This window comes from Myripristis murdjan, chromosome 15 (genome assembly GCF_902150065.1).
Source record: "Myripristis murdjan chromosome 15, fMyrMur1.1, whole genome shotgun sequence".
NCBI lineage: Eukaryota > Metazoa > Chordata > Actinopteri > Holocentriformes > Holocentridae > Myripristis > Myripristis murdjan.
The window spans coordinates 17,013,796-17,041,294 of NC_043994.1; the positions used below are offsets into that span (position 1 = coordinate 17,013,796).

General features: G+C 41.7%; 5 protein-coding genes across 6 annotated transcripts in view; 3 read left to right on the forward strand and 2 right to left on the reverse strand.

The window, feature by feature from the left end:
* Positions 1-1,334: 1,334 nt before the first annotated feature.
* On the reverse strand, positions 1,335-5,287 carry eif4ebp2 (eukaryotic translation initiation factor 4E binding protein 2). The gene is made up of 3 exons (XM_030069977.1): positions 4,985-5,287; positions 4,011-4,190; positions 1,335-3,802 (listed from the first exon to the last, which is right to left on the reverse strand). The coding sequence occupies exons 1-3, from the start codon at positions 5,115-5,117 to the stop codon at positions 3,771-3,773; spliced, it is 345 nt and encodes a 114-aa protein (XP_029925837.1). The 5' UTR covers positions 5,118-5,287; the 3' UTR covers positions 1,335-3,770.
* Positions 5,288-5,958: 671 nt separating this feature from the next.
* ppa1b (inorganic pyrophosphatase 1b) lies at positions 5,959-10,179 on the forward strand. Its single transcript, XM_030069972.1, has 11 exons — positions 5,959-6,128; positions 6,753-6,817; positions 7,706-7,759; positions 7,997-8,116; positions 8,274-8,360; positions 8,480-8,606; positions 8,707-8,834; positions 9,205-9,290; positions 9,454-9,529; positions 9,628-9,667; positions 9,822-10,179. The coding sequence occupies exons 1-11, from the start codon at positions 6,068-6,070 to the stop codon at positions 9,851-9,853; spliced, it is 876 nt and encodes a 291-aa protein (XP_029925832.1). The 5' UTR covers positions 5,959-6,067; the 3' UTR covers positions 9,854-10,179.
* Positions 10,180-10,743: 564 nt separating this feature from the next.
* On the forward strand, positions 10,744-14,490 carry sar1ab (secretion associated, Ras related GTPase 1Ab). Its single transcript, XM_030069973.1, has 7 exons — positions 10,744-10,834; positions 12,100-12,170; positions 12,362-12,481; positions 12,601-12,666; positions 12,758-12,861; positions 12,943-13,074; positions 13,263-14,490. The coding sequence occupies exons 2-7, from the start codon at positions 12,113-12,115 to the stop codon at positions 13,377-13,379; spliced, it is 597 nt and encodes a 198-aa protein (XP_029925833.1). The 5' UTR covers positions 10,744-10,834; positions 12,100-12,112; the 3' UTR covers positions 13,380-14,490.
* A 396-nt stretch (positions 14,491-14,886) lies between these two features.
* Positions 14,887-18,123, forward strand: tysnd1 (trypsin like peroxisomal matrix peptidase 1). Its single transcript, XM_030071444.1, has 4 exons — positions 14,887-16,174; positions 16,903-17,033; positions 17,139-17,324; positions 17,539-18,123. Exons 1-4 carry the CDS (start codon positions 15,108-15,110, stop codon positions 17,739-17,741), a joined length of 1,587 nt encoding a protein of 528 aa, XP_029927304.1. The 5' UTR covers positions 14,887-15,107; the 3' UTR covers positions 17,742-18,123.
* A 1,866-nt stretch (positions 18,124-19,989) lies between these two features.
* Positions 19,990-27,499, reverse strand: part of spock2 (SPARC (osteonectin), cwcv and kazal like domains proteoglycan 2) — a 29,050-nt gene continuing 21,540 nt past the window's right edge. For both annotated transcript variants that reach the window (XM_030071409.1, XM_030071408.1), the window contains 6 exons: positions 26,952-27,060; positions 26,624-26,758; positions 25,545-25,763; positions 24,460-24,522; positions 21,650-21,781; positions 19,990-21,040 (listed from right to left, as the gene is read on the reverse strand). In XM_030071409.1, the coding sequence (XP_029927269.1) occupies positions 20,895-21,040; positions 21,650-21,781; positions 24,460-24,522; positions 25,545-25,763; positions 26,624-26,758; positions 26,952-27,060 (804 nt within the window). In that variant the 3' untranslated portion in view covers positions 19,990-20,894. The remainder of the gene's footprint in view (positions 21,041-21,649; positions 21,782-24,459; positions 24,523-25,544; positions 25,764-26,623; positions 26,759-26,951; positions 27,061-27,499) is intronic.

Below are 27,499 nucleotides of genomic sequence, written 5' to 3' on the forward strand. Positions count from 1 at the left end.
ACACCCTGATATATCTATGAAATAAAAACTCCTACATTTGATAATACAAAGTAACTTGCACTAAGTGAAAGACCTTACACACACACACATACACACACGCGTTTTTAACAGAAATATTCCACAAAGGCATCTGATTACTGCAGTTTAGGTTCAATTAACTAAAATGAAAATAAGTGCCCACCAACAATAGTCTATATACATAGCAGTGCATTTTCAGAAACTTAATTTAACTTTTCATCTTTTACAGATTTTTGGGGTATTTCTGCAGCAAAGGGCCCAGGCCGGACTCGGGCCCCAGCACCACACGTTGAGCCACCGGGACGGCCCAACTTTTCATCTTCTGCACAGAGATGAATCGCAGCATTTTTCAGTGTCATCATGACTTTGGTCTCAGCAGATTCAGAGAGAAAAAAGAGGGCATTCTCTTAATATAATTAATCCGGCGAGAGACAGAGGAGGGAAACACCTTGTGATATTTTACACCAAGGACTCCTGCTTGTTTTCAACCTCACACCCACATGAGAGCTTTGACTCTCTCACCTTGCATCCCAGACTCATTAAAACACACTTCTTCTGATGCCATTTAAGAAGTTCCCCGGGACATGGTAATGATAAACCAGGATGCACACAGTAAAAAGCTCTTTGCTCAGCTCATTAAACATCATAAACCGTTTACATGCTGTTTCCCCAAGGCACTGTGCTACACTTTTTAGGGTCGAATCTGAAATTGGGAGTTTGGCTTGCCTTGCTGCTGAGTATGCAGCACTACACCACTGACACTGAAATTCACTGATTCCTGTTTTTCTAGTTTGTAATTTATTTATTATACACTTTTTGGGGGAGTAGAGTGTATTTTTACTGCTTATTTTTAGGTTTACTCTTCATTTGCAATTATAACTAACAAAAATATGCTTCAAAAAGATAAAATCGATCAGTGTGTTGATTGTATTGTTGTGTATTTTGTATTCTCTTGCTATAAAGACTAAGGGCAAGAGCTAGACATTATTTTTACATGTATTTTTAATGTGAGTAGTTTCCATTTGTTGCGTTAAGAGAGACGTGTCTGTTAAGTTAGGATGGGCTCTGAAAGCTGCAGGTTACTTCCTATCTGCATAACCCAGATGTCACAAACTACATAAGTGAAATATTCAAAACTCCAAACTGGAGATTTAATGTTTTCACCAACAGAGCAACTGATTCTTTTTTATTTTAGAAAACTCTCCAACCAGCTCCATTTGTAAGTCCCAGTTATGGTCATTTCAGCATAAACCTCATCAGAGTGATACTATTAAAGCTCAAGGTCAAAGACACTGGAAACTGAAACTCCATTTTCGTTCTTTGTTAAGGAACTTTATTGATCTTGCAGCAACAGTGTCCACTGGCATTGGCGTTTCATTGAAAATAAAGTTAATCAAAATCAGAACAGAAAGTTACAGTAAGTTTGTTTCAAATCTCTCTGCAACGTACAATGTTAAGCCCTCAATGTCAAACCAAACTGATTTGAAAATTAATCTGCAGTATGAATTTTGATGCCATAATACAAATATATTTTTTTCTAGCCCAAAAATGTAATGCAATGCGAAATTGGTGCAAGCAAACCCTCAACATATTCAACACCAAACATGGCCAAAGTTAATTACGAAGCCAAAAAAAAAAAAAAAAAAAAAAAATTAAATTAAATCTGATAGGCATTTCTCCCATTCAGTCGTTCCAATCATGCAAAAACGAACTCATAGTATGAATGAACTGAAAAACAGGTATCTCAGTGTGATTTATTTGAGTTCATAGGTCCTACTTGCACAGAGTACAACCAGCAGAACTATGATTGTGCCAAGGAAAACTGAAAGAAAAAAACAAAAAAACAAAAAAAACAAAGTGGTGGGACTACCTGAGCATGTGAAATCATCACATGCCTCTAACCGTATCGCCACTCCATCCTAAATATTGCCATGTAGGCTAAACCATCACACTTTGGAAACCCAACATTTCACAGCTGCTTGAGGAAGGAAGTATGTGTACAAAATGAACCATTAAAAAAAAAAAAAAAAAAAGTAATTCTCTCTCTCAACTGCTAAATACAATATTACCTGCTGAACCTTACAGTGAAAAAATAAACACACATCTGTTGGAAAGTATAAACTGAGAACAAGGAACCTAGTTTTAGTTACTGCATCTCATGTAAAGTAATGTAAGGCATGGGCAGATACACTTAGCACAAGAAGGGCTTAAGGTAATGTAAAATGGATTAAGGACACTGGGAGTCGATTTGTAGATTTCGGGATGGTATCTACCTCGCCCTATGCAAACAACTTCTCCTCTGGCTCCTTGACACTTCTATCTTAAATCTTAAGGACTGACAGGGTCCATCCTTCACTCGATGAGAAGAGTCTGTGTATAAGTGCAATGTGGCAGATGATTTCCAACTAGTCACCAATTCATGAAACCAGCCCTCTAAAATTATGTTGTCTCCTTATTTTATTTTAAACTAAGAAAATGTATTCAAAAATAAAATACATATAAAAGACCTGGATATTTTCAAGTTTTTTTTTTTCAAAAATCACCTTGTATTTCACCCAAACATTAACATTGGGATTTAACCGTTTCCATATTCTAAATGGTTTGAATATTCTAAAACACCTGACAGAGGTCACCATGTATTACCCCCTTGCTTAGTTTTTTTTTGTTTTGTTTTGTTTTGTTTTTTTAAATCATATGATCAACACAAAGCTCTTGCCGACACAACTAACTAGGTAACCATTGAATCTACTGAAAAAGTGTGTAAGCTTTTCTTGGCAGGAGAGACGTGTGTAAAAGAAACTGCTACAGCACGCTCGCAGTCGTGATAAAATGGCTGGTTTGATAAACGTTTGTTACAGCTTGACATTTAATTGTAAATGAAAAGCCCATAATCGATCACCTTATTTATGATTTGCCTTATACACGTGTCGCTGAATAATCAAATCATTCATTTGATGATTTCAAAACAGTTACATGATGGCCTAGAGGTCATGGGGCATCACAACCCCGGACGCCGGAAACTGACAAAGCCTCGTGGTGCCGATGAAAAAATGGAAAATTGGAATGGCGCAGAACCTTCAGCTCATTTCAAAATAAAACAACACAGCATCCCTTTACATACCTTCACTGAAACCTAAAACAGACCAAAGAACTGACAACAGATTGTGGAGCTCTTTCAAGTAGTTCCAAAAAGGAGAATATCTCATTTAATTAAATAATAACATGCTAACAAGGGTCTTCAAAGAAAAAGAAAAAAAAAAAAAAAGACTGTGATGAATATCAAACCTTTTGACTGATTCTAAGGCCAGTACGAAAAAGTAAAGTTTTCAGCGGCCAGTTGAGTATAGCCTTGAGTGTTATCGGTTTTACAGTGTGCTCTGGTACAGATCCCGACTTTACAGAATGATGATCACAGTAAGCTTTGAGATGAGCACTGTAATCTATGAATCAGAAAGTGTGTCCGGGCACAGAAAAAAAATTCAGGCCCTCTCCCTTGTTGTGTGGTTGATTTGAACGGCTACTGGCAACCATGGAATCTACTCAAATCAACCGTCTACCTAGTTTCCAGAGTTGACCATACCGTGCTTTATGATATACTGTATCCCCATGGTTTACACACATCACATCCAGCAGCGAGACAGAGAGCTAAAGAAGATGGCTGCCATGAGGGCTCACAACATCGGTTTCTACAAGCCAAGCCACTGGCACATGTGTGCCAGGTTATTTGCTTCTGCTGGTGAGGTTCCAGTCTGTTAGATGTCCATTTCAAACTGAGCATCTTCACCTTGAAAACAGAGAAACAACAGGGTGTCGGGACACGTCAAGAACAGGTTGCCCTCACAAACTGGCATCTCTAAATACAGATCAACCACAGAGGGTGTGTCTGTCTGTGTTGGGAGCAGCAAAGAGCTACTGGGTGTGCTGCATTAACACAAAAAACAGGCATAACTACTATAAGCAGCAAATTATTCCATCAGTAAAATTATTCTTACCGGCTCCTGGCTTGCCGTCGTGGTTGTTGATGTGGTTGTTGGCTTCATTCTTCCTGTTCTCGTTCAGGACATTTTGGCTGGTCACCCCAGGGATCACAGGCAGGTGGGCCGGGGGGGTCTGGGCGATGGGGGAATTACGTCTGTCCAACAGGAACTTACGGTCATAAATGATCCGGGTTCCTGCAACGGGAGACGCATATTAAACTTGTGCCACTTATTTTTCCACTTTCTCCAAACAGTTGCCCCACTGAAGAGCCCTTGAGAAACAACAGTGTACCCCTACCAGCCCCACTGTTGTGCAGCTGACCCAGAGATTTGACCTACTTAGGAAGGGGGCAAGCAAATGTCACCAAATAACAAAAATATGGCCTTGATCTCATTATGGTTATGAAATCAGATGAAAATAGGCCTTAACTTTGTGTGCCTGCACTTGACTGACCATTGGACGGCAAACTCTTGTTTCAACAATTAAAGTTCCTTAACAAAAAGACACTATATTATACCTACAGGGACTTAAAGTGTGTCTCTTGCACACCATCTGGAGTTAACCATGACCTGTATTTTGTTGAATCACATTATTTCTACAAGGACTGTAATATTTCTATATTTGGCCAAATCTATAGTGAACCACAATTAGTGACGGTATTAAATGCAACAGGACTTAAATGTTACGACATTTCCTATTTATCTTGCGTAACACACAAAAACGTTTCTTTCCCATAAATATCGTCATTTCAATGGGCTGCAACGCATTTATCTGAATCACTGCGCTGCACACCAGCCAATCAGGCGGCAGCCAGTGCAGGCAGGAGGCGGGGCAAAGCTTTGTTTTTGTTTTGATCAGGTTGACTAGGCTGCCTGGCAGTCTAGGCCACACTGACAGGAACAGGGAGAAAACACAGCGCACAAACACGTCCCAAAACATCTGCCTCACGGTTTGATGACACACATAATAAAGCAGGAGATGTGCTCACCTCCCGGAGTGGTTGAGAATAAAGTGCCTCCAGGGGTAGTACAATAGTCATGAGGTAGCTGCGTTGTGTCGTTGATCAACACCGTCCTGGTCGGGATGGCCCTGCTCTCACTAAGCTGACGACTGGTCGACATTTCGGCGCCGATTCGGTGACAAATCCAGCAGCTGCAGAAACTAGGTGTTTTTTCCCGACGGACGGTGGAACCCCGAGTCTTTCCCACTCTCTTATTTCTTCCCAAAAGCTTTCTTGGCTCTCCTTTCGTCCTCCCAGCCGTCAGCGCCGTCCCCTCCCTCAGCAAGGCAGGAAGCGCAGCGCGCTGCGGGAGGATATGAAGTCAGCCGCTGCCAGGAAACATGCGCCGGGTTAACGCGTTCAGAGTGCCCAGAAACACACAATAAATGCCCACATAACTTATGTCACACTCGAATAACTAGTGAGTTTCACCTAACCTGTCACCGCAAATAAGCAAAAATGCGACGCTGAATCGGACAGTATTGCAAAACAGTGGTGAAACATTTTTTTTTTTAAATATATGCATGAGTATGCAAATATGCAAAATCATTTTACCTAATGCTGAATATTCCTGGCAACCTAGAAAAAAAATATACAAAATCGTTCTTGCAAATTTTGGCAATAAGCCCCACTCTTGCGGCAAATCGCTAAAGTCAAATCAAACGTATCCATGTCCATGCTACCTTCATGTACAACTCGTAAACAAATACTTCTGATTCTTTTTTGAATTATTCTGGGAGATGCTTTGTGTAACTAGGCCTACACCTTTTACGTTCAAAACACTTATTAATTTACTTCATTACAGGTGGTGTAAATTCACCTAATCTGCATTTTATTTATTAAAAAATAATTAATTAATAAATTGGTAATTAAATGTAAACGTGTATAATTCTTAGGTTTCATCATGGACAGAATCCCAATATTTCCGGGGGCCACTGAAGGCATCAATGCCAGTGACGGCATCACTGCCACAGCGCGCAGGCGTGTGTTCGAGACGTCAAGCCGCTGGACGCTTTCACCGCCATCTACCAGCCAAGTGTCGGACGGGGGGACACAGACCTGCAAGGAAACATGAGCTTCACACTGGAGGAGAGGGGAAACCCCAACAGCCTGAGCTACCGTCTGTTTTTCAGTGAGTAACAAAGTGGAAAAGTTTTGTCTGTGTGTGCTGCTCGGAGGAGTCGGCGCCAGTTCCGCGGGCCACTCGCAGGCTCCCACGTGTCACTCCTCACTCATTGTTGCAGGTTTCATCATATAGCTGCAGGCTGTTTAGACGTTTTCTTAGACAGGCAAACAGAAAACTTTCCACTTGTTTTGAGATGATTAGCAGACGGATGTGCTGTGTTTGGGCCACTGAAGAGTGCCTCAACCAGTTGTACCAGTATCCAGATTTGACCCAGTCATGACGATACACATCTTTCTTTCTGTTTCTGTTTGCATCAGCACAGCCCTTTCTGTTGCATCAGGAAGTGGGGTGTGTTTTCCGCCATCCTTATTGGCTTCCTGCACAGCTTTGTTAAACCTAATTGTTAAGGGGGGGACGCCCTCAATGATGGAGCTTTGTAAAGACTTAAGGAGACATGCCTGATAACATGCAATCCTGCATGTCTCAGTTTTTTTTTTTTTTTAAGTTGATAGTGATCTTCATACCACCCTGATGCTCTCCCAAGCCAAACATCACAAAAGCCAGTAAACACAGCTTGCATGCTCAGCCTGCCACCAAATTAATTTAGAGTGTGATCCGACTGTCTTTCAGAAAATGCCGATGGGAAGTACATCTCTCCATTCCATGACATTCCAATGTGTGCTGATGAGAGTCAGGTAAAGTAGCCTCTGTCACCTGTATCCCCCCTGTCACTCATCACATACCACAATAGGCCGTTTGACACCTTTAGTGCTGCCAGGAATATTGAGTTTTGGGGATGAAATTATAGATATCGCTCAGCTGAAGCACAGGCAAATGTCAGCAGCAGATAGCGAAACTGTTTTATGTAATGTTTGCTGCTGTCCAGAATGACAAGGTCGTAGTCTGTTTGCCAAGGCAATGCCCTTTACTTACTCCGAGCAATCTTAGGATCCCATGTGATTGCACTGCAGTATCTATTATCTTATCTTTCTGGAGCAATTGATGTCATTTGAATGATGTCCTCTCTCACACAGGTTTAACCAAAGTAATAAATGAGTAAATAGCGATATACAGCACATTATCTAAGAATATGTGCCAGATGGTCGCGTGTTCAGGTCTGATTTGGCTCAGCTGGACTGAAGAGGCAGTATTAGGGATGCACAGTCGTGAATTTATTTGATGATATCCAGTATGCTAGACTCTTTTGGCTCATTACTGAAATTGTTACCAACATATGGGCATATTTTTCCACCTAATTTCGGAGAACATCATGTCTCTCTTGTAGTTGAATTACTCTTATCGTGATGGCCCACTCTCAGATGTATACATGAAATAAAATGTTTTTTAGAATGTACACACTCACAGGGCAAAATAAGAATATAACCTCAACTTTGGGTAGCTAAAATATGCCAGGTTTATTTTTTATCTGATATGCCGATATTTATGTTAAAGCCTTTATAAACTGATACCAGTGAGGTGCCAATATTATCGTGCATACCCAGGCAATACTATGGAATGGAATTTTTCTTTTCTAATTGAAAAAAAGTAATTGATTTTTTAAGAAAATTCTTCTTTTTTTACAGAACATCTTCCACATGGTTGTTGAAGTACCAAGATGGACAAATGCCAAGATGGAGGTAGGCGTCTCACATGACCTTCCATCACCTTTTGGATGTTATTTGATGTCCAGACTTAACCTTGGTAGCTTTGTTACTGTGACCCGTAATTATTTTTTATAGCAATATAGCCTAAAACTTTATGATTCTATTGTAAATTCCTATGAACACTTAAAGTAGTTCAGTTCACTTACAATGTGTTATGGAGCACTGATCCAAACTGACCAAAAGAGTAATTGCAGTACATTTTATTTGCAGATAGCCACCAAAGACCCCTTAAATCCCATAAAGCAAGACGTGAAGAAGGGCAAATTGCGCTATGTTGCCAACATCTTCCCACATAAAGGCTATATATGGAACTATGGAGCAATACCACAGGTTAGTTTTTTTGTTTGAAATTCTTCATACCTCCCTGGTGGAAAATTGCCATTGCTGTCATTAATTGCTTGATATTCTAAGCCTCGGAGTATATGCTGACTAAATGTTCATCTGTATCACTTAATTCATCTGGTGAGGCTTTTCTGTGTCTTTCCAGACATGGGAAGATCCAGCGCACAAAGATGGAGACACTGGTTGTTGTGGTGACAACGACCCCATTGATGTTTGTGAAATTGGCAGCAAGGTCAGTAGTCTTGAGTTGTTTGTTTCCAAGCTGAACATTCAGGATAACACTGATGCTTGCTCAACAAATAGTGTTTGTGTGCGGCACAGGTATAAAATGACATGAATTTGCCTCTGTAGGTGTGCACCCGTGGAGAGGTAATCAAAGTGAAGGTGCTTGGAATTTTGGCCATGATTGATGAGGGCGAGACTGATTGGAAAGTGATTGCAATCAATGTTGAGGACCCTGAAGCCACCAACATGAACAGTAAGCACTTAACTTAGCACACCAATGTAGTGCTTAGGTTTTTTTTTTCTGAATCTGAAGTTGCATTAATGCCACCCTGGGTTTGCTCTGTTGTCTTTAGATATTGATGATGTACAGCGCCTGAAGCCTGGCTATCTGGATGCCACGGTTGACTGGTTCAGGAGGTACAAAGTGCCAGACGGAAAACCAGAGAATCAGTTTGCCTTCAACGGGGAGTTCAAAGACAAGGTCTCTCTCCACCCAGCACACCTCAGTCTTACCCATTATTTTCTACTGGGATAAATACACTTAGATTGGTTTGATCTTTAGCAGTTTTCTTCTTTACCAAAGTCGCCTTGCTCTCTTTGGGCTGCAGCTGAAGGTTCAGCTTTCTTAATCTGACTAAATGGGTTAGAGTTCCATGCACTTTCCTGACTTGTGTAAGATACTGTTGCTTAATATACCCCTACCATAGTGTAGCAACATTTACAGCTGCTTAGACCTTTCTGGGAAGTTGAACTTGACTTAAAAAAGAATGATATTCGTGTTTTTCACCATAACAAAAATAAAAGATTAAAAAAAATATTTCAGGTAAATAATTGAGGATTGCCTGTTTCAGGATTTTGCCATAGAAACAATCAAGAGCACCCACAAGTTCTGGAAAGCCCTCATTTCCCAACAGGCCAACGCTGGGGAACTGAACTGGTAAGCTCAGCATTTAGGACTTTGATTTTCTCATTGCTTTGACGACTGCTAAAAATATTGTTGCTGACATAGTAAAAAAACAGAAAAAGCCTATAATGATATCACTGCAGTTCTGCCTTGCTGAAATAACAATTTCCATTTTTTTATTTATTACACCACGCAGTAAAAACACCTGTGTTTCGGATGGTGGCAGTCCCTTCTGCTGCTCAGTGGATGAGGCCAAAGCTGTCGTCGGCCAAGTCAGTGCCATTTTTGTGCTTTTGTTGTTGTAGCACACATTAGACAGCATTTATTGTTACTCTTTTCTGATCTGATGTATGTCTCTGACTCTTTTTAGACTTGTCCATGTGGAGCAGAAGAACCAATCCCCAGCTCAGGTACAGTAACTATTTCCTAGCAGTAATGGCCAGATAATGTGATAATTTGTGCCTATATATTATATTCAACATCCCGCTGAGGGCCAGTTCCTTCTTTTCTGTTGAATGTTATGAATCTTGTGTGAGAGTGACACGTAACGTTTTCTGTTTGCAGTGGATAAGTGGTGCTACTGTGAGAAGAAGTAACTCAAGAGCCGGTTGGAATGGACCAGAGCAAGAGAGCGCCTCATCTCCTGAAGGCATTCTTGAAGATCTTACACTTGAGTAGATGGAATCAGGGTTGGATACTGTCCTGCAGTTAGGAGATAACTGGTTAGATACTGTAGAAGAGGGGGGGGGGGGGAGGAAATGAAAAGCACTTAATGTCTTGCTTGAGGAATTTTCACTTATTTAACAAAGATCTCTTTGGAGATGCGCTGTCCAGCAGATCGTATAGATTGTTCACCAAGTATCTAATTGTACCCTGTATGAATATCTGAACTGCTTTAATAAAGCTTTCCTGTTTAAGTTAATAAAGCTGTTGACTTTTCTTTATTAAGGATTAACCATAAAATTACAGCTGAATTTGTTCCACCTTAGGCATGAAGCACAGTTACATTTTACTGCAGCCATGACTTATGTTTGTGGTTTAATGATTAGGGCTGTGTGTGAGGTGCCAAAGCATGAGAAAGTTCACAGGCTTGGGTTTGAAAGTTTAATATGTTGCTGCATCACCATCTCATCGTGCCCACTGAATTATACCACCTCTGCTATGTGAAATACTGCCATCTGGTGTTCACAGTGTTGTCATGTCAGTTTTTTCCTTATTTATATATAATTACATATATAGTGTATTTACACTCCTCTCTGTGTTGCAGTGTGTCATCTCCAGCTGCGTACTGTTCGCAGTTTTCTTTCATATCATCTATTTTTGATGTGTGTTATGTCACTGACACTGGCTTCCCCTGGCTAAAGTATGTAATGTAATTTCATGTCCTGAGAGGTTAATATCCCATTAGGCAGACTATCACAGGCAAAAGCCCCATCCCTCCGCGCACACACACTGGACTCCAGTTTCACAGCAGTGACGCAGTTCCGGTGGACTGTCAAAGGTGGGCCTGTCAATCGACGGGAAAAGCTTGGGCCAAAAAGCAGCGGACCGGGAGTTGATAAGTTAGGCATACCAAGGTAAAAAGAACTGATATTAGGGTTATAATGACCCGTTTTGACACATTTTCACCCAGATTTCTGCTTTTTTGTGATAGCGTCCTGGCATGAGTGCGTGAAGTTGCTGGGGTAGCTTATTATTCGGAACCGGTCGCGCGCTCAGGCTGTTTACCAAATGTATTGTTTATGTAGCATGAGACCACTGACATGTTTACTGCTATGTTACATGTAGAATTGGGCCAACTTCCACTGAAATTAGAGTAACACTTGTGTCGCGCCCTGTACTGAGTTGCTTGTGACCTTAATGTATTTTATGGTATTTTTTTTTTTAATATCTTATGCTTCAAGAAGGACTTCGGCTGTAGTTATGGTTATAATATCCTTCTGAAGGTTACACAGGATTCCCAAAGTTATTTTTTGTGAGGCAACATTGCCCCTTAAATAGCTATTATGTTGCAAACCGCAGGTATATGAGCTCAGCGCTACACCTCTGTGTTTTCTGCTGATTTCCATTGAGCAAACTGAAACATTTGTGTCATTAGACTTGAGCTAACAATTGGGTAATTTCCAGAGGCAGTTGTCATTGAAGTCCTCGCTATTCAGTGTAATAAGCACATCAAGTTCCACTGAGAGTGACAGGTGTGTGTGTGTGTGTGTGTGTGTGTGTGTGTGTGTGTGTGTGTGTGTGTGTGTGTGTGAGAGAGAGAGAGAGAGAGAGAGAGAGAGGGAGAGAAGGGTGCGTTAGGGGGGTGACTGGTGAGATCAAGTGTCATTGCCACAACTTGTCATAAAAATAGTCTGAGGAGGATCACTGGGACTCCAGACTGTGTCAGAGGGAGGCAGCTCTCAGAAACAACCTAAGACTCCATCTAAAGCTCATTTTCTTTTCTCGAACCTCCTCTCTGTCCCAATCTTCACAGAGGGAGGCTTGTGTGATTACACAGAGCTTACACATACCAGCAAAATAATCCAGGGTCAGGGGCGGGAAAAAAAGTGGAACAATGAGCTTCAGTGCTAGATTTCAAAATGCAATAGTGTCCTTTTGCAATAGGATTTGGATGTTAAATGAATTGTATGTTTGTATTTTTATTTTTATTTATTTATTTTTTATGTTGGCCCTGCATTTAAAGGTGTAATTTGGGATGTGTTTTCAGGAGGTTTGGTGACTGCATCCTCTGACAGCAGCTGGAGTATCGCCTGAACACTGAGGAATATCTTATGTAATTTGCTGTCTACTTCTCGGTGTTGCATAATAAACAATAACTGGTATATTGTCTGTATTGCAGGCAGTGAAGAGACATGTCTTTTATATTTGACTGGATCTACCGGGGTTTCAGCAGTGTCTTGCAGCTATTAGGTACAGTATTTGTACTAAAATGTCAACAACACTGTCCAACTTATATCACCAAAACATTGTATGATATGTAGTATCATATAGTCATACAAAATAATTCATCATTCCTGAACAGTGCCTATTTCCACTGTGAGAAAAACACCATACTATTTAATACTGAGCGCAAATGAGTGTGTTTTTGTTGCTGCCTTCAGGGTTGTACAAGAAGACTGGCAAGCTGGTGTTTCTTGGACTAGACAATGCTGGAAAAACAACGTTGTTGCACATGCTCAGAGATGACAGGCTAGGACAGCATGTGCCCACGCTACATCCAAGTACATCAAATCATTGACACAATGTTTTGCAGCTCCACAGTCAGCCCTGTTATTACAACTGTAGATGTTTCTGTACTTCATTACTAAAGTCCGTAAAATCTTTGCCCTCTTGCCCTCAGCATCGGAGGAGCTGACTATTGCTGGCATGACCTTTACAACATTTGATCTTGGTGGACATGCACAAGGTAGGAAGCATTACTGAGCCCTTTTAGAGAATCAAAGGGCAGTTTGTAAGTTATTTTGAGACAATGGTATGATGTTGTCTGACTCTCAAAGCCCGAAGGATCTGGAAGAATTATCTCCCGGCCATCAACGGGATCGTCTACCTGGTGGACTGCGCCGATCATGCGCGGCTAGCAGAGGCTAAAGTTGAACTTGATGTAAGTTAAATTACTGCCACTCAAGTTCTTTATCAATACACAACTTCTATCAAAGCTATTGTAGCTATTTCCTGTCTCTAGGCCTTGTTAACAGATGAAACCATCTCCAACGTCCCGGTTCTCATCCTGGGGAATAAGATTGATCGTCCAGAAGCCATCAGTGAGGATGCACTCCGAGGATTGTTTGGCCTTACTGGCAACACAACTGGAAAGGTACTAAACACATATATAAGTCAGCAACATCTGGTTTTTGCACACTAATCTCAGATTGAATAATGTCGCAGTAGTTCAAGATGAAGCATATTTCATTCACACCAAAGATGTCCAAGGTAGAGGTGGAGCAGATATGTTGGTAATAAATAAAAATCCTTCCTTTTTGCTTTTTTCTTTTTTCCCTCCAGGGCAAGGTGTCACTTAAAGAGCTGAATTTGAGGCCGATGGAGGTTTTCATGTGCAGTGTGCTGAAGAGACAGGGATACGGAGACGGTTTCCGCTGGCTCTCCCAGTACATTGACTGATGGAGTTTATTATCATTTTACCTGATTTACTGTTTCTATGCACACAAGGACAGGTCCCACACAAAACTACCTACTGGAGAGATATTTTAATAATTATATTTATGCAAGATTTTGACTGTGCCAGTAGGAAATGTAGTTAGAGTGTTTTTTTGTTTTTTTTTTTATAACAATATGCCCTGTTTTCCTCATACTTTCAAAGAAATCCGTAGGTCATATGAGTGCCACAGTAAGCTAAAGATTAGTTATGAATCATCAGTGTGTACTTTTCCATCGAGTACAGTGAATAAGAGATAGTCTTTATGCTATAGGTTACCTACCTTTACTTGAAACTTGTAGGCAGCCTCCACATATAGAAAATGTCATCGCCATGAGCCACTTTCTGACCTAGGTGTATTTTTAGCTGCTGGTGTTGGTTTACAGTTAAGGTCGAATTGGTTAACATTTTGTGCTCAGAGTTACTCTTGCTTGATTGAGAGAGATAAAAAAAAAACAAAACATAACTTTGTTAGTACAGGTGACGCCTAATGTTCTTAGATTTATTCTGTTTTCTTCTGAGTGGTGGTAATCTTGAAATGCCACCAGTTCTTTTGAAGGATGGAACAGTTTCTCCAAAAAACTGTTTTGGTGATTCAGTGCCATATAATTTATTGCCAATCACAAAGGTATTACTAATAGTGTAGCCTACCTCCTAGAATACTAACAGTTTTGTTGATTGCCTTTTTAAATCAATGAAGAGTGTATCACTACAAGACAAGTTTATGAATGTGACCACAAGTGCATTAAGTGATGTTCTGATGTGAGCTTGTTTGTCGGTGTATAATGAGATTTTGCAGTGTTTAATGACTTGCAGGATATAATCACTGCATCAGCACCGCCAGGTGATGTAGGCAAATCATCTATAATGGGAATGCCAAAGTACCTGTTTTCATCCATGGTGCATCACTGTGAAATGCCTTGAGTACTTTGTGACTATTAGCTGCCCACAGCTTGCAGTAATGATATGAGAGTACTTGGGTTGTACTTAAAAATAGGGCAAAAGTTTGCATGACTTTACCAATTAGTGCAATAGTATCCATCATTTTGTAAATATATGTCATTTATACTACACAATAAAAAAAAATTGCCTTGCCTCATGGTACGGTTAGCTGGTCAAAGTGACTTAAGTGATGTATCTGTTACACTGGATATTGAAAAAAAAAAAAATATGTGCACAATAAATATTTTTGACAATTCTCTAAATCTTGCCTAAATCGTTTTTTTCCTTGTTATCAAATGTGTCATCGATTTAAAAAAAAAAAAAAAAAAAAAAAAAAGGCTAAAAACATTTTCTCTGCATTCACTTAAATTTCTCAAAAAAAAAAAAAAACCGTTACAGCTCAACGCCCATCTGGGACGCCCCAGGTGACAAAACGAGCAAACTAACACGGTCCCGCCTACTTATTTTCCATTGGCTCAGAGTTACCTACGCTTGGCCAATCACGCTGGCTTCACCTAGGCCAATGAAACACAACCAGGAAGTTAAAAAAAAAAAAAAAAGTGTTGGCTGGAATATCTGCACAATTAAACGACTGTAATTTTAAACAGCGGCGATGAGGCAATTGTAGACCGTAGAAACGCTGTTGTTTTATTTTCCTCGCTTCACCGCTTGTTTCTGGGAGTTTGCTCATTGTTGTCGTTTTCATAAAGTTGCTTGCTTGTAGGACAAAGTTCATCGACACTGCTAAACTAATGGAGTTCATTGAGAAGTCCTGCTGTGTCGTCACGGTGTCTGAGGCCTTTTCTGCTAAAAGACGAGTGAGTTGTAGCGGAGTTGTCCTCGATTCCCGAACTGGGACGGTGATATGCAATGCCCTCCCATTTTCCCGTTTTATTACGGATAAAGAATCAATGTCAGCAGATCCCAGGGTCCTGTTACCGCACAGTTTTAGTGAAAAACTGAATATTGGCGTAGGTTTTTCCGAACAGCGGAGTGTGGACACCAACCAGTGTGCGTATGAAACATGCACGGTGTCCAAAAGTGTGAGGACACTTCAGCATGAAGCGACAGCCGAGCTGCTGATGCTGGTGAACTGCGTGGAGTTCAGAGAGGCTTTCCTGGCAGTTTTCCAGGAGGCTGACAAGTGGCGTTTCCATGGCGACGAGGAGGATGAAGAGCTGACCAGAGACTCCCAGTTCCTCGGCTGGTTTGCTTTACTCAAAGCAGATTTTGCAGACACTAGTCCGGGTTCAGGAGCCATACCCTGGCATGGCAGCTCTCACCTGCAGAAAGGGTGGCAGGTTGTTGCATGTGGCTCTCCGTTTGGCGCCCTCTGCCCTGATCTCTTCATCAGCACCCTCAGCAAGGGCATCATCAGTAACCTGGCGGGACAGGGCAATGCTGTTATTCTCACAGACGCCCGCTGCCTGCCAGGCACTGAGGGTGGCGGGCTCTTTCTGCCAAAAGGCAACCGTGCATACCTCGTTGGCCTGATTGTCTCCCCGCTTTGCTGGAAGGCAAATGAGTGGATAGGCCTCACCCTGGTCTGCTCCGTCCAGCTCATCTTCAGGAACATTATCTGCTGCATGAATGTGCAGGATCCACAGAGAGACATTTACCTTCACGAGGGAGAGCCAGGCCTGCAGCTCTCCAGCACAGCTCATCTTTCAAAAGCTGCTAAGTATCCCACTGTGTGCCTGATAGACAGTGGACAGTTCTGGGGCTCTGGGGTTCTGGTCTCCCCTCAGCTGGCTCTGACCTGCCGGCACGTTGTGAATGGAAAGCCATTTGTTACCCTGAGGTTCTGCCACAGAAATGGGTAATGCACTCATTTTGTTAATTCAAACAATTCTGCCTCTGTTTTGACTATAAATTCTGTATCACTGAACCTCTGGACTTGAGGTGCACATTTAAGCGCAGAGTGACTTAAGAAGATGTCGCAATAATAAAGTAAATTAATATGTAAATGCTGCTGCCATGCCACAAAATTTGCCAAACTCCTAAATTAAACTTATCTTTTTATTATAATGCATCCAAGCGAATTTAGGTCAGACCTACAGGGATGTCTCTTATGGCAGGTTCCTGAACACACAGGAATTGACGTATCAGTACAAACAAGTTGTCACTTATCTTTCGTCTAATCCAACATATGCATCATTCCATAAATTATCACTTACTGATAATGCATCCTATCCCCAGTATCTGTCCCTCGATTAGTGATTGCAAGCAGTGTCAGTTTTGTATCAAAGGTCGAAAACTCAAAGGGTTGAAGTCCTTTCCTTTTTTCTTCTTCTTCTACTTTTTTTTTTTTTAAATACATTGTCTTCATCTTATCTAATGTGGGCTGTCACCTGTCAAGCCAAGGAGGCTAAACAGGGCAGTTTCCTACCCTCCTCTTTTCTCATCTTCCCTGCATTGCTTATTTTGTTCCTTTAGATTGTTGGCAAGAAATGCAAGTGTGCCTGGATTTGGCTCAAATTTTATAGAGAGAATCAGGCTTTAGTTCACTCTGGTTGCCGTAGTGAATTGGTGAATTTTGATTCACAGGTTCCATGAGACTGTGGGTGATGTGCTGTTTTCCACCAAGGCATCTTCACCCTATGATCTGGCTGTGGTGCAGCTGAGAGGCTCCACCCCAGAGGTTGTGGTCCCAGAGTTGGCAAAGTCCTTTCAGCCCGGTAACTAGAGGGATATTTACACAATAGCATCTTGTCTCAGGAGGTCTCCGCTGTGTTTTGTCGCTGTCACAAGATTAACGTTTAAGGTTGTCTTTCTGCCCGCAGGTGAGGATGTAGTGGTGGTGGGTTATGGCGGGTTGGGTCGGAGGTGCGGTCCCTCGCTGACCTGTGGCGTCCTCTCCAAAGCCATCAGCTGGAAGGATCAGCCTGTCATGCTTCAGACCACCTGTGCAGTACAGGCTGGGGCCAGTGGGGGCGCTGTGGTGCAGGCACAGTCAGGAAAGCTGCTTGGTAAGGCTCTGCAACTGTAAACACTCAGCAGCTAGAAAGTCATGTACCCTTTCTGATCAGTGGGTGGCACATTCTGACCATGGAAAAACTCAGTGTAACAATGCACGCATGTGGTTGGATGTGTGTGGGAAAAGACACCCAACCAAATCAGATAGCTCTTTGTGCAGCCCTGTAGTAAAAACACAGAGAAGTAACAGTATCCGCTGTATTCCAGGTATTGTATCCAGCAACACGAGGGACTTTGCTGCTAAAGTGACCTACCCACACCTCAACTTCAGCGTCCCAGTGACGGTATTCCAGCCTTTGTTGCGGAGCTTTGACCAAACAGGGGATGCTGAGGTGTTCAGGGCTTTGGACGCCACAGAAGAAGGAGTCAGGAGGGTGTGGAGGCTTCAAGGTGCTCAGAGCAAACTATGACTGCGAACCTGTGCAACACAAGCACACACTCACAGATCCTCACCTCTGGACTCACTGATAAACCATTCTCACGCGTACCAGTATCTACACTATGATTGGGCTTAGTTGTCAATGTTAAGATAAAATGGATACTTCAATAAGAATTTTGTTTTTATGACATAAAGAAAGAGGAACTAGTGTAACTTCACAAATGTTAGTAGAAACCCTTTTCATAAAGTTAGTGGTATTATCCTACAAAGGATCACAGTCAGACAATAAGTTCCAATTATCCAATAATGTTTATGTAATAATGCTACTTTTGTGCTTACTCAAAATCATGCAGTGAGCAGTTTTTTTTCTGTACTGTAAACTAATGTGATTAAATAGGTATTTTCTGATAAAATTGTGAACTTGTATTTCATGTTTTCATACAACAAAACTTCACTCATATGCCACTTAAGTAAACTCATAGGGAATCAAATGGACTGATACTAGAGTTTGCAATACACCGAGCCTCTTTGATTTCATGTGAGAATCGTCTAAACCATATTTATATTACAGTTCCAGTATCAAAGACTGTTACTCTAGCAAAGATGACACTAAATTCCCCCGAAGCCTGTGTTAGGATCTCCACCTGGTAATGTTACATATGGCCTGTTCCTTGCAGAGAGGAATATATTCAGTATAATAAGCTGACAGGTTGCTGGGAATGATTGGTCCCTTTGGGTAGCTAGAAGAGATACTGTCAGGATCAGGTTTTCAGACATCTGTTATTCCCTCTCACCACTCATCAGAGTGGCTCGCTCGAAACCTGGCAGGAAGACCCACTCACTGCTAACACATTTAAGGCTTACCCGGTGGGATGTTACTGGGACTGAATTACATTATCAGAGAAACGTGACACTGAGAAATGACACTTCAGACGATTGGTTACTGTCAGTTTGAAGGTGTACAATGCTGTGACAAGCTTTAGGGGCCTGAAACGCTACAGATATGCACATGATAATGTTGCTGTACCATGTTATTCCCAGGCTGAGTAGTTTACAGTGGAGAGGCTTGAACAATGCCCCGGGGAAGCCAAGGAGAGGGAGTTTTCTATAGGCACTGTGCTGTTGGAAGTGCTGATATGCAAACCTGGATCTAGTTTCCGCTGGCCTCCCATTGCTATTGCCTACAGCCACTGCAGAATCAGGTAAGGCAAAACTAGAAGTGAGCTGACAACAATAAGGCCTGCTCCTCAGCAGGTAAATTACAAAGAAGAGAGGTTTCTGCCTTTCACATGCTAAGAACTGAGGAGCTTTCATTAAGCTGGGAAAACAGAAGAGACGTGTCTTATTACACTGAGCGAAAAAAAATGCCCACCTTATGTAATATATTCTTCTATTCAGTGACAGTCTATGCGAATGATACTCAGGTAAATTTTTAGGGCAAATTTTGCTGAGAAGTTTTGCTGGAAATATTTTTCCAACTAAAAACAATTTGTCAGCTGGAAATCTAGCCAAGCTGAATTGGAGATCGAGCTTTGTTGGCAATATTTCCATTAGAAACAAGAGAACTGATCGGGTCTCACATCCTCACCAGACAAAGCAAAGTGGCGCAGTGTCAGTGATGCAATTTTCTGAAGCAAACATAATTTATGTGCAAATAGGCCTTTTTTTTGATAACCTGTCATGTATCCGTTCTGGATATCTAATCATTAATCCAGTGTAAGCTACAATAATAACTACAACTGTTATTCAGTGGTAAAATACTACAATATACTGGCTGTGATTCTTTTTATATATTTAATATAGCCAGCTATATGTTGGCTGCCAGTAGATTATATTATTATTTACTATTAACTGCATAAATCCATAATACATGTTCTAAAAGTGCAGTGATAAAACCTTGATAAAATGGTGAAATTCTGACCTTTTCAGTAGACAAACTGAGGCCAAGATGACATTATGGTAGCAGTGTCTATCATTTCATCTATTTCCACTTGTCAGATAAATAATTGCCCATTGGCCAGTTGTTCAAATGAAGCAAGGTGCCAGAGCAAATTTTGCACCCAAAGTTTGCCTGTGTATCATCAGCTTTAGTATCGTCATTTTCATATAGCACAAAAATATAATAATGTAAATGAAATTAGTTGCTAAGATGTGCATTTTTTGAAGTGCAAAAGGCAAAATGTTTATCAACTTAGTATTTCATCCTTGCTTGGAGAAAATGTTTGCTCTAAGATGAAAATGCAAAGAATAAAGAGAGAACAGCAGGACAGAATCAGATGTATGGTGGCCAGTCTGGGCCACATAAACCAGTTTATTTATTTCTTTATTTTTTTTTATTAAACACAATAATCGATCCACATTATGACACGATGGACACTTGTCAACCAAGAAGTATGTTCTGCTAGTCTGTCAAGGCATTGGTAATAGAGGACTAATAGGTGACGATCTGTCTTCCGATACACACACTATGTACAAGCTAGAGAGTGACATGTGAGAAACTTTTTGTTTTAATAAGTCATGAATGAGACAGAGCACTACTGTCACATATGAGCTGAAGCGTATGACATGACATGGGTAAAGTCAAAGGATGCATTTCAGTTTTCCTCTCTTTATCACCCAAAATTGGTTGTATCAGCCTTGTTCAGGTGCTGTATAACGGTGAAGGGGGGCCAGGCCAGCGGAGACGACTGAAATGCACCCATTATATCTCCAGTTCTTATGCAAACACATGGCAAACACCGGCAGCTGCTTTAAGTCTCTGGTATGCGTCAGCTAAAAACTGCTCAAATATAGTTCAAAAGACAAACAACAGAATAGAACAAAGATTCACAAGTATGAGGGACGAAATTCCTTCAGACTCTTCAGAGCCATAATTTCTAAATAGTGGTAACATTCCCCCCCCCCTTGCCACCCCTATAAGAACAATCACGTTAACACTAACTCCTCCCATCATTCCTGTCTTCCCTATCCCCAACCTCTGTGACCCTTTCCCTCATGTTTTCATGAGCCAGTGTTGTTCTGAGTGTCACTTAAACATGTCCATCTCTTTGCAGGATCTGTATATGTGTGTGTGTGTGTGTGTGTGTGTGTGTGTGTGTGTGCGTGCGTGCGTGTGTGTGTGTTTATTTGTGTCTGGAACGACCAAAATGCTCCGGTAGCGATGCTGCTTAGGGTGCCGGCCCTTTTACCAGATATATCCCCCATCATCTACCTCCCCCACCTCTCCCTCTTCCTCCTCGGCCTCTTCTGCATTCTCCTCTGCTTCTTTCTCTTCCTCGTCCTCCCATCCAACCCCACTTCCAAAATCACCTGAATATGCCATTTCATCATCTGTAGAAGGAAGCAGAGAAAACAGGGCAGGGAGCAGGGGGAGATTCAATTACTCACTGTGCCCGTCTTACACGTCGCAATAAATTCTGTTCATCTCTATCCGGCATGTCTGCCTCTCAACTTTGATGGAGTCCTTTCTATACCAATGAGAAATGCTGGAATCAATTTGAAAACATTGACTGCAATGGCAAAAAAGGGCATGTGTTTGACTTTGTCTGGATTTTTAATAGCTGTTTCTAAACCTTGCCAGGGGACCCATTCTTATCAGGTGCAGGTTCAGTCCAACCAGCCCTCATTTATCTTGAAAGACTTTTCTCAGAGCGACAAGCGGTGCTTTAGAATGCAAATGACCCTGGACACATGAATGTGGCACTGGTCCCCGCAGTGAGTTATGTTGCAGTGGGCCTCAGACCTTTTAATATAAAGGAAGCCTTGTGCAGAATGTGGGTGGGGGGCTGTGGGGAAGCGGCGAGCTGTAGGACCTCATCCAAAGACTACATTTTAAGTCTGTGTCGAAACAGAGGGCAGAATCCGGGTGCGTGCTTGCTGCTTGTGGCTTTTAACTTCTAATCTATTGATTTATTGAGTGCTGAACCCGATGGGATTTACCGCAGTCAGGTTTGCCACGAATCCTGGATCCGGCTATTTCTCCTCCATGTTGGTTGACACACCAGCACTCTCCTCTGTCACACTGCTGCTTCCTGTAGAAGCCATCCTCATCGCAGCTAGGGATGAACAGACCTGACATTCACGCGCGCGCACACACACACACACACACACACACACACACACACACACACACACACACAAACATAAATACATATGACAAGGGGTGTAACGATTCGTTCATTGCACTGATGCATTGGCTATAAATTCTGACTATTCAACTGCATCAAGTGGCTAAAAGAAATAAACCGAATGAATTGCTCCGACTTCAGCCTGAATCAATATGAAATGCTCTGAGTCACATCATTCACAGTACTTTAAAAAACAAAATAATAATATTCATCTGTGGCAATCTAACATAAGACCGTGAATTGCCACTTCTGTTATTGCTATTTTTTTTTTTTTTTAGTGAGAATAATGCTTTTTTCTCATTTCAGAAGAAAAAGGATAGCCTTACATTACTGCAGCATATGTGACTGTGGTATATATGGAGATGGCTTAAAATCTGGCTTAGATTGATCACCACCCCAATTAAAGAAATGAAAAACAACTCCTTAAGAGAGATTCAGCTGACAAAAAAAATGTAGAAAAAATATGAAACCAAGCTGACTCACCATCAAATTAAATGCTTATTCCACATTTTTTGTCAGTTGAGTCTAAAGGGTCCTCACTTCAATCAACCCTCAGCAATTTTGCACCTTTAATACACCTAAAAATTTTTCGCTAAAGGTGCTGAATCGAATCGTTGACTCGGTTGAATCACCAGCTGGAGAATTATAAATTGAATGGAATTTGTGTTTGGCCAAACTTTCCTACCCCTCCATATAACAAATAGTGCTGCATGCTACGGCAGCACTACCTCACATGCTGCATAATTTCACCAAATGCTCCGTGCATGGAGGGAAAAGCACATATACACACACACACACACACACACACACACACTGCATCATGCGTCATCACACACAGCACTGAGCCAAAGTGAAATGCAGCACATGTGGCAGCCAATTCCATATTCCATGAATACAAATCTACCCACCGAGCAAGATAGCAGTGAATAAGTATTTAGTCAGCATACTGCACCAGGGGGTCTAGCTAATCATAGCCTGTGAAACTCTTGTATTTTTTACCCTGTACATGAATATGAAACAGGCCAAGAATGCAGTAAAACCGGGGTGGCAGGAAAAAGATACAACATTGATTTGTCACTAGGCATTACTTCACCATGTAGACTCCCAAGGATAAAAGATAAAATAAACCATCTTGTAGCTTTTTTCCCCTTAAATGATAGGTTTGGTATTTCTCGAGCCTCACGGTGAATAAAAATACAGCATCGCAAGACAAATTCGCGAATGCAAATCACTCCGGAACCTCTCAGTTCATTTTTGATTTCCAAGGAGAGTTATCATAGACAGTCAATGGGCGTTATCGGGGGCCGCAGACCAGAACGCCTCCGGATGCAATTGGATGGATCTACAACCAATTAGAGCAATGTGTCACATAGCGCCGAGCGACTGTTGGGCCTCAGTGACACTCCTCTGTCAGTCATCACATCAAACTCGTCCCATATTAGATAAATGGTTGTGATTGGCCCGACATGTGCCAGGTCAGCTGGAAATCTGTCTGAATGGGAGGGGTGCCAAACCAATCAATTAGATCAAATAACATGAGCTTGCATTTCTTGTAGATTTGCTTGGTTCCCAGGCTAATATGAATATATGTGTATTGAATTATATATGTATTTCTATCTTGGAAATTTTCAACCTGCGACAACATACCGCTCAGAAAAAATGGATGCTCTTTTCTTTGGTATTCCCCCATGACGTAAAATTCAAGAGTTTTATTCCTCTTTAGCATTAGCATGAGCATTAATTTCTCCTGAGTTGACACAGCGAACACTATGGTGTCACAGGTTGGGAACTTACAAGATGGAAATTCAGAGGTCTGCTTTGAAGTGAATACAGCAAAACAGTGTGGGTTTATGGAGGGCAATGTGTTTTCATAAATGCTGAAGAAAAACTGTTGGAAAGCATTGTTTTCTAGGTGTTTTTTGGGTGAGCAGTTTCAAGACAGTACTGTGTTTTTTGTTTGCAACAAAGAGCAGCAGAGCTAAAGCGAGTGGTCAGGCTGTGCCATGTGCAGTTATAAATGATGGCTACAAACACTGTTATACAGCCTGGGTTGAAAAATACTGAACCTTGAAGACAGGGCATTGTCATTCTCTTCAGAGATACATGGATTTGTCAAGAGATTTAACATTTCAGAGGGCATTGTTATATAACTGTAAAATAAGGGAAGGACCTGGCATGTAACTGCAACACAAATGAGGCCGGGCATAACAGAGCTGTCCGTCCAGTCTCTGTGAGACGAGCTTTCAAGGGAACATCTGAGCAGCGGGCTGGCACACTTCCCTGCTCTCTGCTCTGTGTCCTTGGAGAGTCCTGACTCAGAGCGCAGCCAGCCAGCCAAAATCTGCAGTACGCACATGCACACACACACACAGACACACACACGCACGCACGCTCGCACTCTCACCCACTCACACATACATATACATGTACACTGATGGCTGCTTTTCACACACACTGATGGCTGCTTTTCCTTTGCCGTCTGTCAGTATCAAGTTCTAATCCACAAGGCTGATCAGGGAGTAATCCCTGCCTCCTGCTTGTCATCTGCTTGATGAAACCCCTCTACAAATAAAGACACATCCAACTGGGGAGAAATGTTTATACAAGCAGCCAGATACCTACCATACTTCCTCTTGCCTCCCTCTTGTACCTGGATCCTCTCAAGTTCAGCCAGGCACGGGGGCTCTAGGGGGAAAAAAAGGAAATAATAGTCACAACCAGAGGAAGATGCACAGGCAGACACAGAGCAGCCATACTGTATTAAAAATGAATAACTGCCTAAAATAAAAAAAATAAATAAAAAAGTGAGTGAAAAACTGAATTCTCTTAAGGATGTAATTGATCGTTTTCTGCAATCTTCTGAAATTTTAAAAATGGTTCACACCTATTCCCTTCGCATTGTGTACTCAAACAGAGAACAGGGGATTGTGGATGAGGCGGGAACCTAGACCTAGTTTCTGCTTGGCTGCTCGGCTGACAGGCGCTGTGTCTGAGAGCAGTGAGAGAACCAGACTGTCAACAAGCAGCAGGGATGTTTTTAGTGCCTTGCGGTGACCATTTCCCCTCCATAGGGGAACTGAAGGATGAGTGGGAAGACAAATTGTGACGGACCAGCACACAACACAGAGGTGGCTTCACCTGAGGGCAGCTGAGAACTTTGGGCATCATGGGAATATACGTGCACACTAGGGCTGGCACAATATCACATTTTCACTCCACAATTATCGTGGACAAAAGAACTCATGCTAACATTATTGTGATATCCACAGGAAACTTGGGTAAAAAAATACTACAAGTCAAATTCATTTGTGACTTAGTTTATTGTGTGTTTATGAATAACACTAAAAATATGTGTGTATGGAGGGGGAGAGAGTGTCTGTAACCACGTCAGGTGTGTGCACTCAGTGTGTGAGTGTGTGTGTGTGTGTGTGTGTGGCATTTGAGCAGGGTGGCAAAATGAGAATGGAAAGAAACTTAAATGATTTAACAGGTGCTGGATTATTTACACAATATTAACATATGACGAGCATGATATCAATATTTCATTTATTAAATATTATGTTATCGCAACATCCCTTCATACAGGAACACACATATTCACGTGTGTGTGTGTGTGTGTGTGTGCCCGCAGAGACAAACACACACACACACACATACATACACCTGCAGCCAAGCAGCAAAATGCCCTCCCCATGCAGAACACTCACTCTCTCTCCAGAAGCACAGGCACCACTCGGCGGTGGACACCTTGCCGTCTCTGTAGGAGTCGCAGGAGTTGAAGAAGGGCCGGATGCAGACCTCGTACTTGTCCAGGTTGATGGCAGCCAGCTCCGCCTGATCCAGGTACAAGTCACTGTTGGTGTCCAGCTTGGAGAACATCCAGCCTATGGAGTCTTTACAGCTGGCTACCATGCTCCTGTCCAGCACTGACGGCACAGAAACATAAGCAATGTATGGGTACACACACTCACATGCATTCTCCATCCTTACAGGTAATTTAGTCCTATGTTGAGTCTTATAAATTTGTTTTTTCTGAAAACTATTTGCATTTTTATTAAAAAAAAAAAAAAATCTGCTCATTTCAGGATTTTCGGGGGGAATAAATATGCTGAAACAAGTAGGCAGAATAAAGCAGATCAGTCCATTAGTGTCAAGACACTGTTGATTAAAAAAAAAATTCATTAGCATTGGAAACAAGTGGGATCCCAATGGCAGATTTTGTTAAGTTTTTACAGTTTTTTTTTTTTGCTCTAAGAAAACAGTATGTTAAGACTGAATATTATTTAATAAAACATTTATTTATTTATTTATGCTGTGCAGCTACACAAATAGAAAATGAAATGTGTTATAATTTCACTTGTTTCCAGTGTAAATCATTTTAACTGAAGAAATTTCTTGATTCAAGAGTTTACCTGAATCGAGCAACATTATCTTAATACTGATTGAGTGATCTGCTTTATTAATTAATTAATTAATTAATTAATTAATCCATTCTTACATCCTTTCTTTTAACAGGCAATCTCTTGAGTTACTGTATGTCTTTTGCGAGAGAGAGCCGGCCAAGATGGCAGTAACTAAACATGCACAGAAAACTGCACTAGAAACGAGTGAAATTACCTTGACCCGTTAAAATATTTTTTCACTCGTTTTAAAGAAAACAAGATTTTCAGACTCAGCACTGCACTAGATGACTTGTTAGGATGGATGTTTCTTTTTCAGTCTGCTATCTGCAACTGCATGAAGTCCCCCGTGATGCAGAGGGGAGTCATTAAGCACTAGCTCTAACCTGATGCAGTGTTGGCTGTAGCAGTGCTGGCCCCAGCCTTGCTGTTGTTGTTTTGCTTGGCATTGCCCTGCAGCAGCTGGAACCAGTCCCTCAGACGCTCCCCCAGATCAGCCAGATCCTGTCCAGTGCAGCTCTCTGCGCAGGACAGAGAGATAGGAGGAATATGTTAATAGGCCTGCCTGTGCTGTGTGTGTGTGTGAGACAGATAGAGAAAGAAAGATGGAGTGCCTTGTATTGCTGTGTTTACCTGTGTATTTATATTCATTTGTACAGTTGAGTTTTGTCATGATTGTTTGTGTGTGTGTGTGTATGTGTGTTTGTGCCTCACCATGTTTAGTCTCCTTGGAAACAGGGGCAGCGGTTGGACAGGGGCACAGACCTGAACATTTCAGAGTAAGATCCTTCCCTGTAAGACATGCCTGCTGCTCCAGCTTGCACTAAAACACACACGCACAAGCATACACACACATAAACACACACACACACACACACACACACACACACACACACAGCCGTGCAAACAAACAACATCAACAAAGGGGACAAAAAGGTGAAATAAAATGAGTTATCATCGCGATGCAGATCAAATATTTATAAAGGTGACCGACTGTACGCTTTGATTCAAATCTGAGACTTGCTGCTGCTGAATGCACCTTCCCGCCTCCACCTGCGCACAAGGTCGGGAGCCGTGATCCAGCAGACAAAGCATAAATCAATAAACACATGGGATTCTGTCACCAGCACACCCATTGGCCCTTCAGAGGCCATATATCATGGTTCTCTGTCTCAGCTTGTCCCTTGAGAGCCTCTTTACAATGCTCACCTACAAATGTGTGAGGCACCATATGTCAGTATATCCCCCACTACACTATATGT

What these genes read in the sequence shown, in the direction of transcription:
- eif4ebp2 (XM_030069977.1), bottom strand. Translation starts at nt 5,117, where the DNA reads ATGTCGACCAGTCGTCAGCTTAGTGAGAGCAGGGCCATCCCGACCAGG. An exon ending in ATTCTCAACCACTCCGGGAG is followed by an intron (nt 4,191 to 4,984) that starts GTGAGCACATCT and finishes CTCCCGTTGCAG; the next exon opens with GAACCCGGATCATTTATGAC. An exon ending in CGACGGCAAGCCAGGAGCCG is followed by an intron (nt 3,803 to 4,010) that starts GTAAGAATAATT and finishes TCTGTTTTCAAG; the next exon opens with GTGAAGATGCTCAGTTTGAA.
- tysnd1 (XM_030071444.1), top strand. Translation starts at nt 15,108, where the DNA reads ATGGAGTTCATTGAGAAGTCCTGCTGTGTCGTCACGGTGTCTGAGGCC. An exon ending in AGGTTCTGCCACAGAAATGG is followed by an intron (nt 16,175 to 16,902) that starts GTAATGCACTCA and finishes TTTGATTCACAG; the next exon opens with GTTCCATGAGACTGTGGGTG. An exon ending in GGCAAAGTCCTTTCAGCCCG is followed by an intron (nt 17,034 to 17,138) that starts GTAACTAGAGGG and finishes TTCTGCCCGCAG; the next exon opens with GTGAGGATGTAGTGGTGGTG.
- sar1ab (XM_030069973.1), top strand. Translation starts at nt 12,113, where the DNA reads ATGTCTTTTATATTTGACTGGATCTACCGGGGTTTCAGCAGTGTCTTG. An exon ending in TCTTGGTGGACATGCACAAG is followed by an intron (nt 12,667 to 12,757) that starts GTAGGAAGCATT and finishes TGACTCTCAAAG; the next exon opens with CCCGAAGGATCTGGAAGAAT. An exon ending in AGGCTAAAGTTGAACTTGAT is followed by an intron (nt 12,862 to 12,942) that starts GTAAGTTAAATT and finishes TCCTGTCTCTAG; the next exon opens with GCCTTGTTAACAGATGAAAC.
- ppa1b (XM_030069972.1), top strand. Translation starts at nt 6,068, where the DNA reads ATGAGCTTCACACTGGAGGAGAGGGGAAACCCCAACAGCCTGAGCTAC. An exon ending in ACGGGGAGTTCAAAGACAAG is followed by an intron (nt 8,835 to 9,204) that starts GTCTCTCTCCAC and finishes TGCCTGTTTCAG; the next exon opens with GATTTTGCCATAGAAACAAT. An exon ending in AACGCTGGGGAACTGAACTG is followed by an intron (nt 9,291 to 9,453) that starts GTAAGCTCAGCA and finishes TACACCACGCAG; the next exon opens with TAAAAACACCTGTGTTTCGG.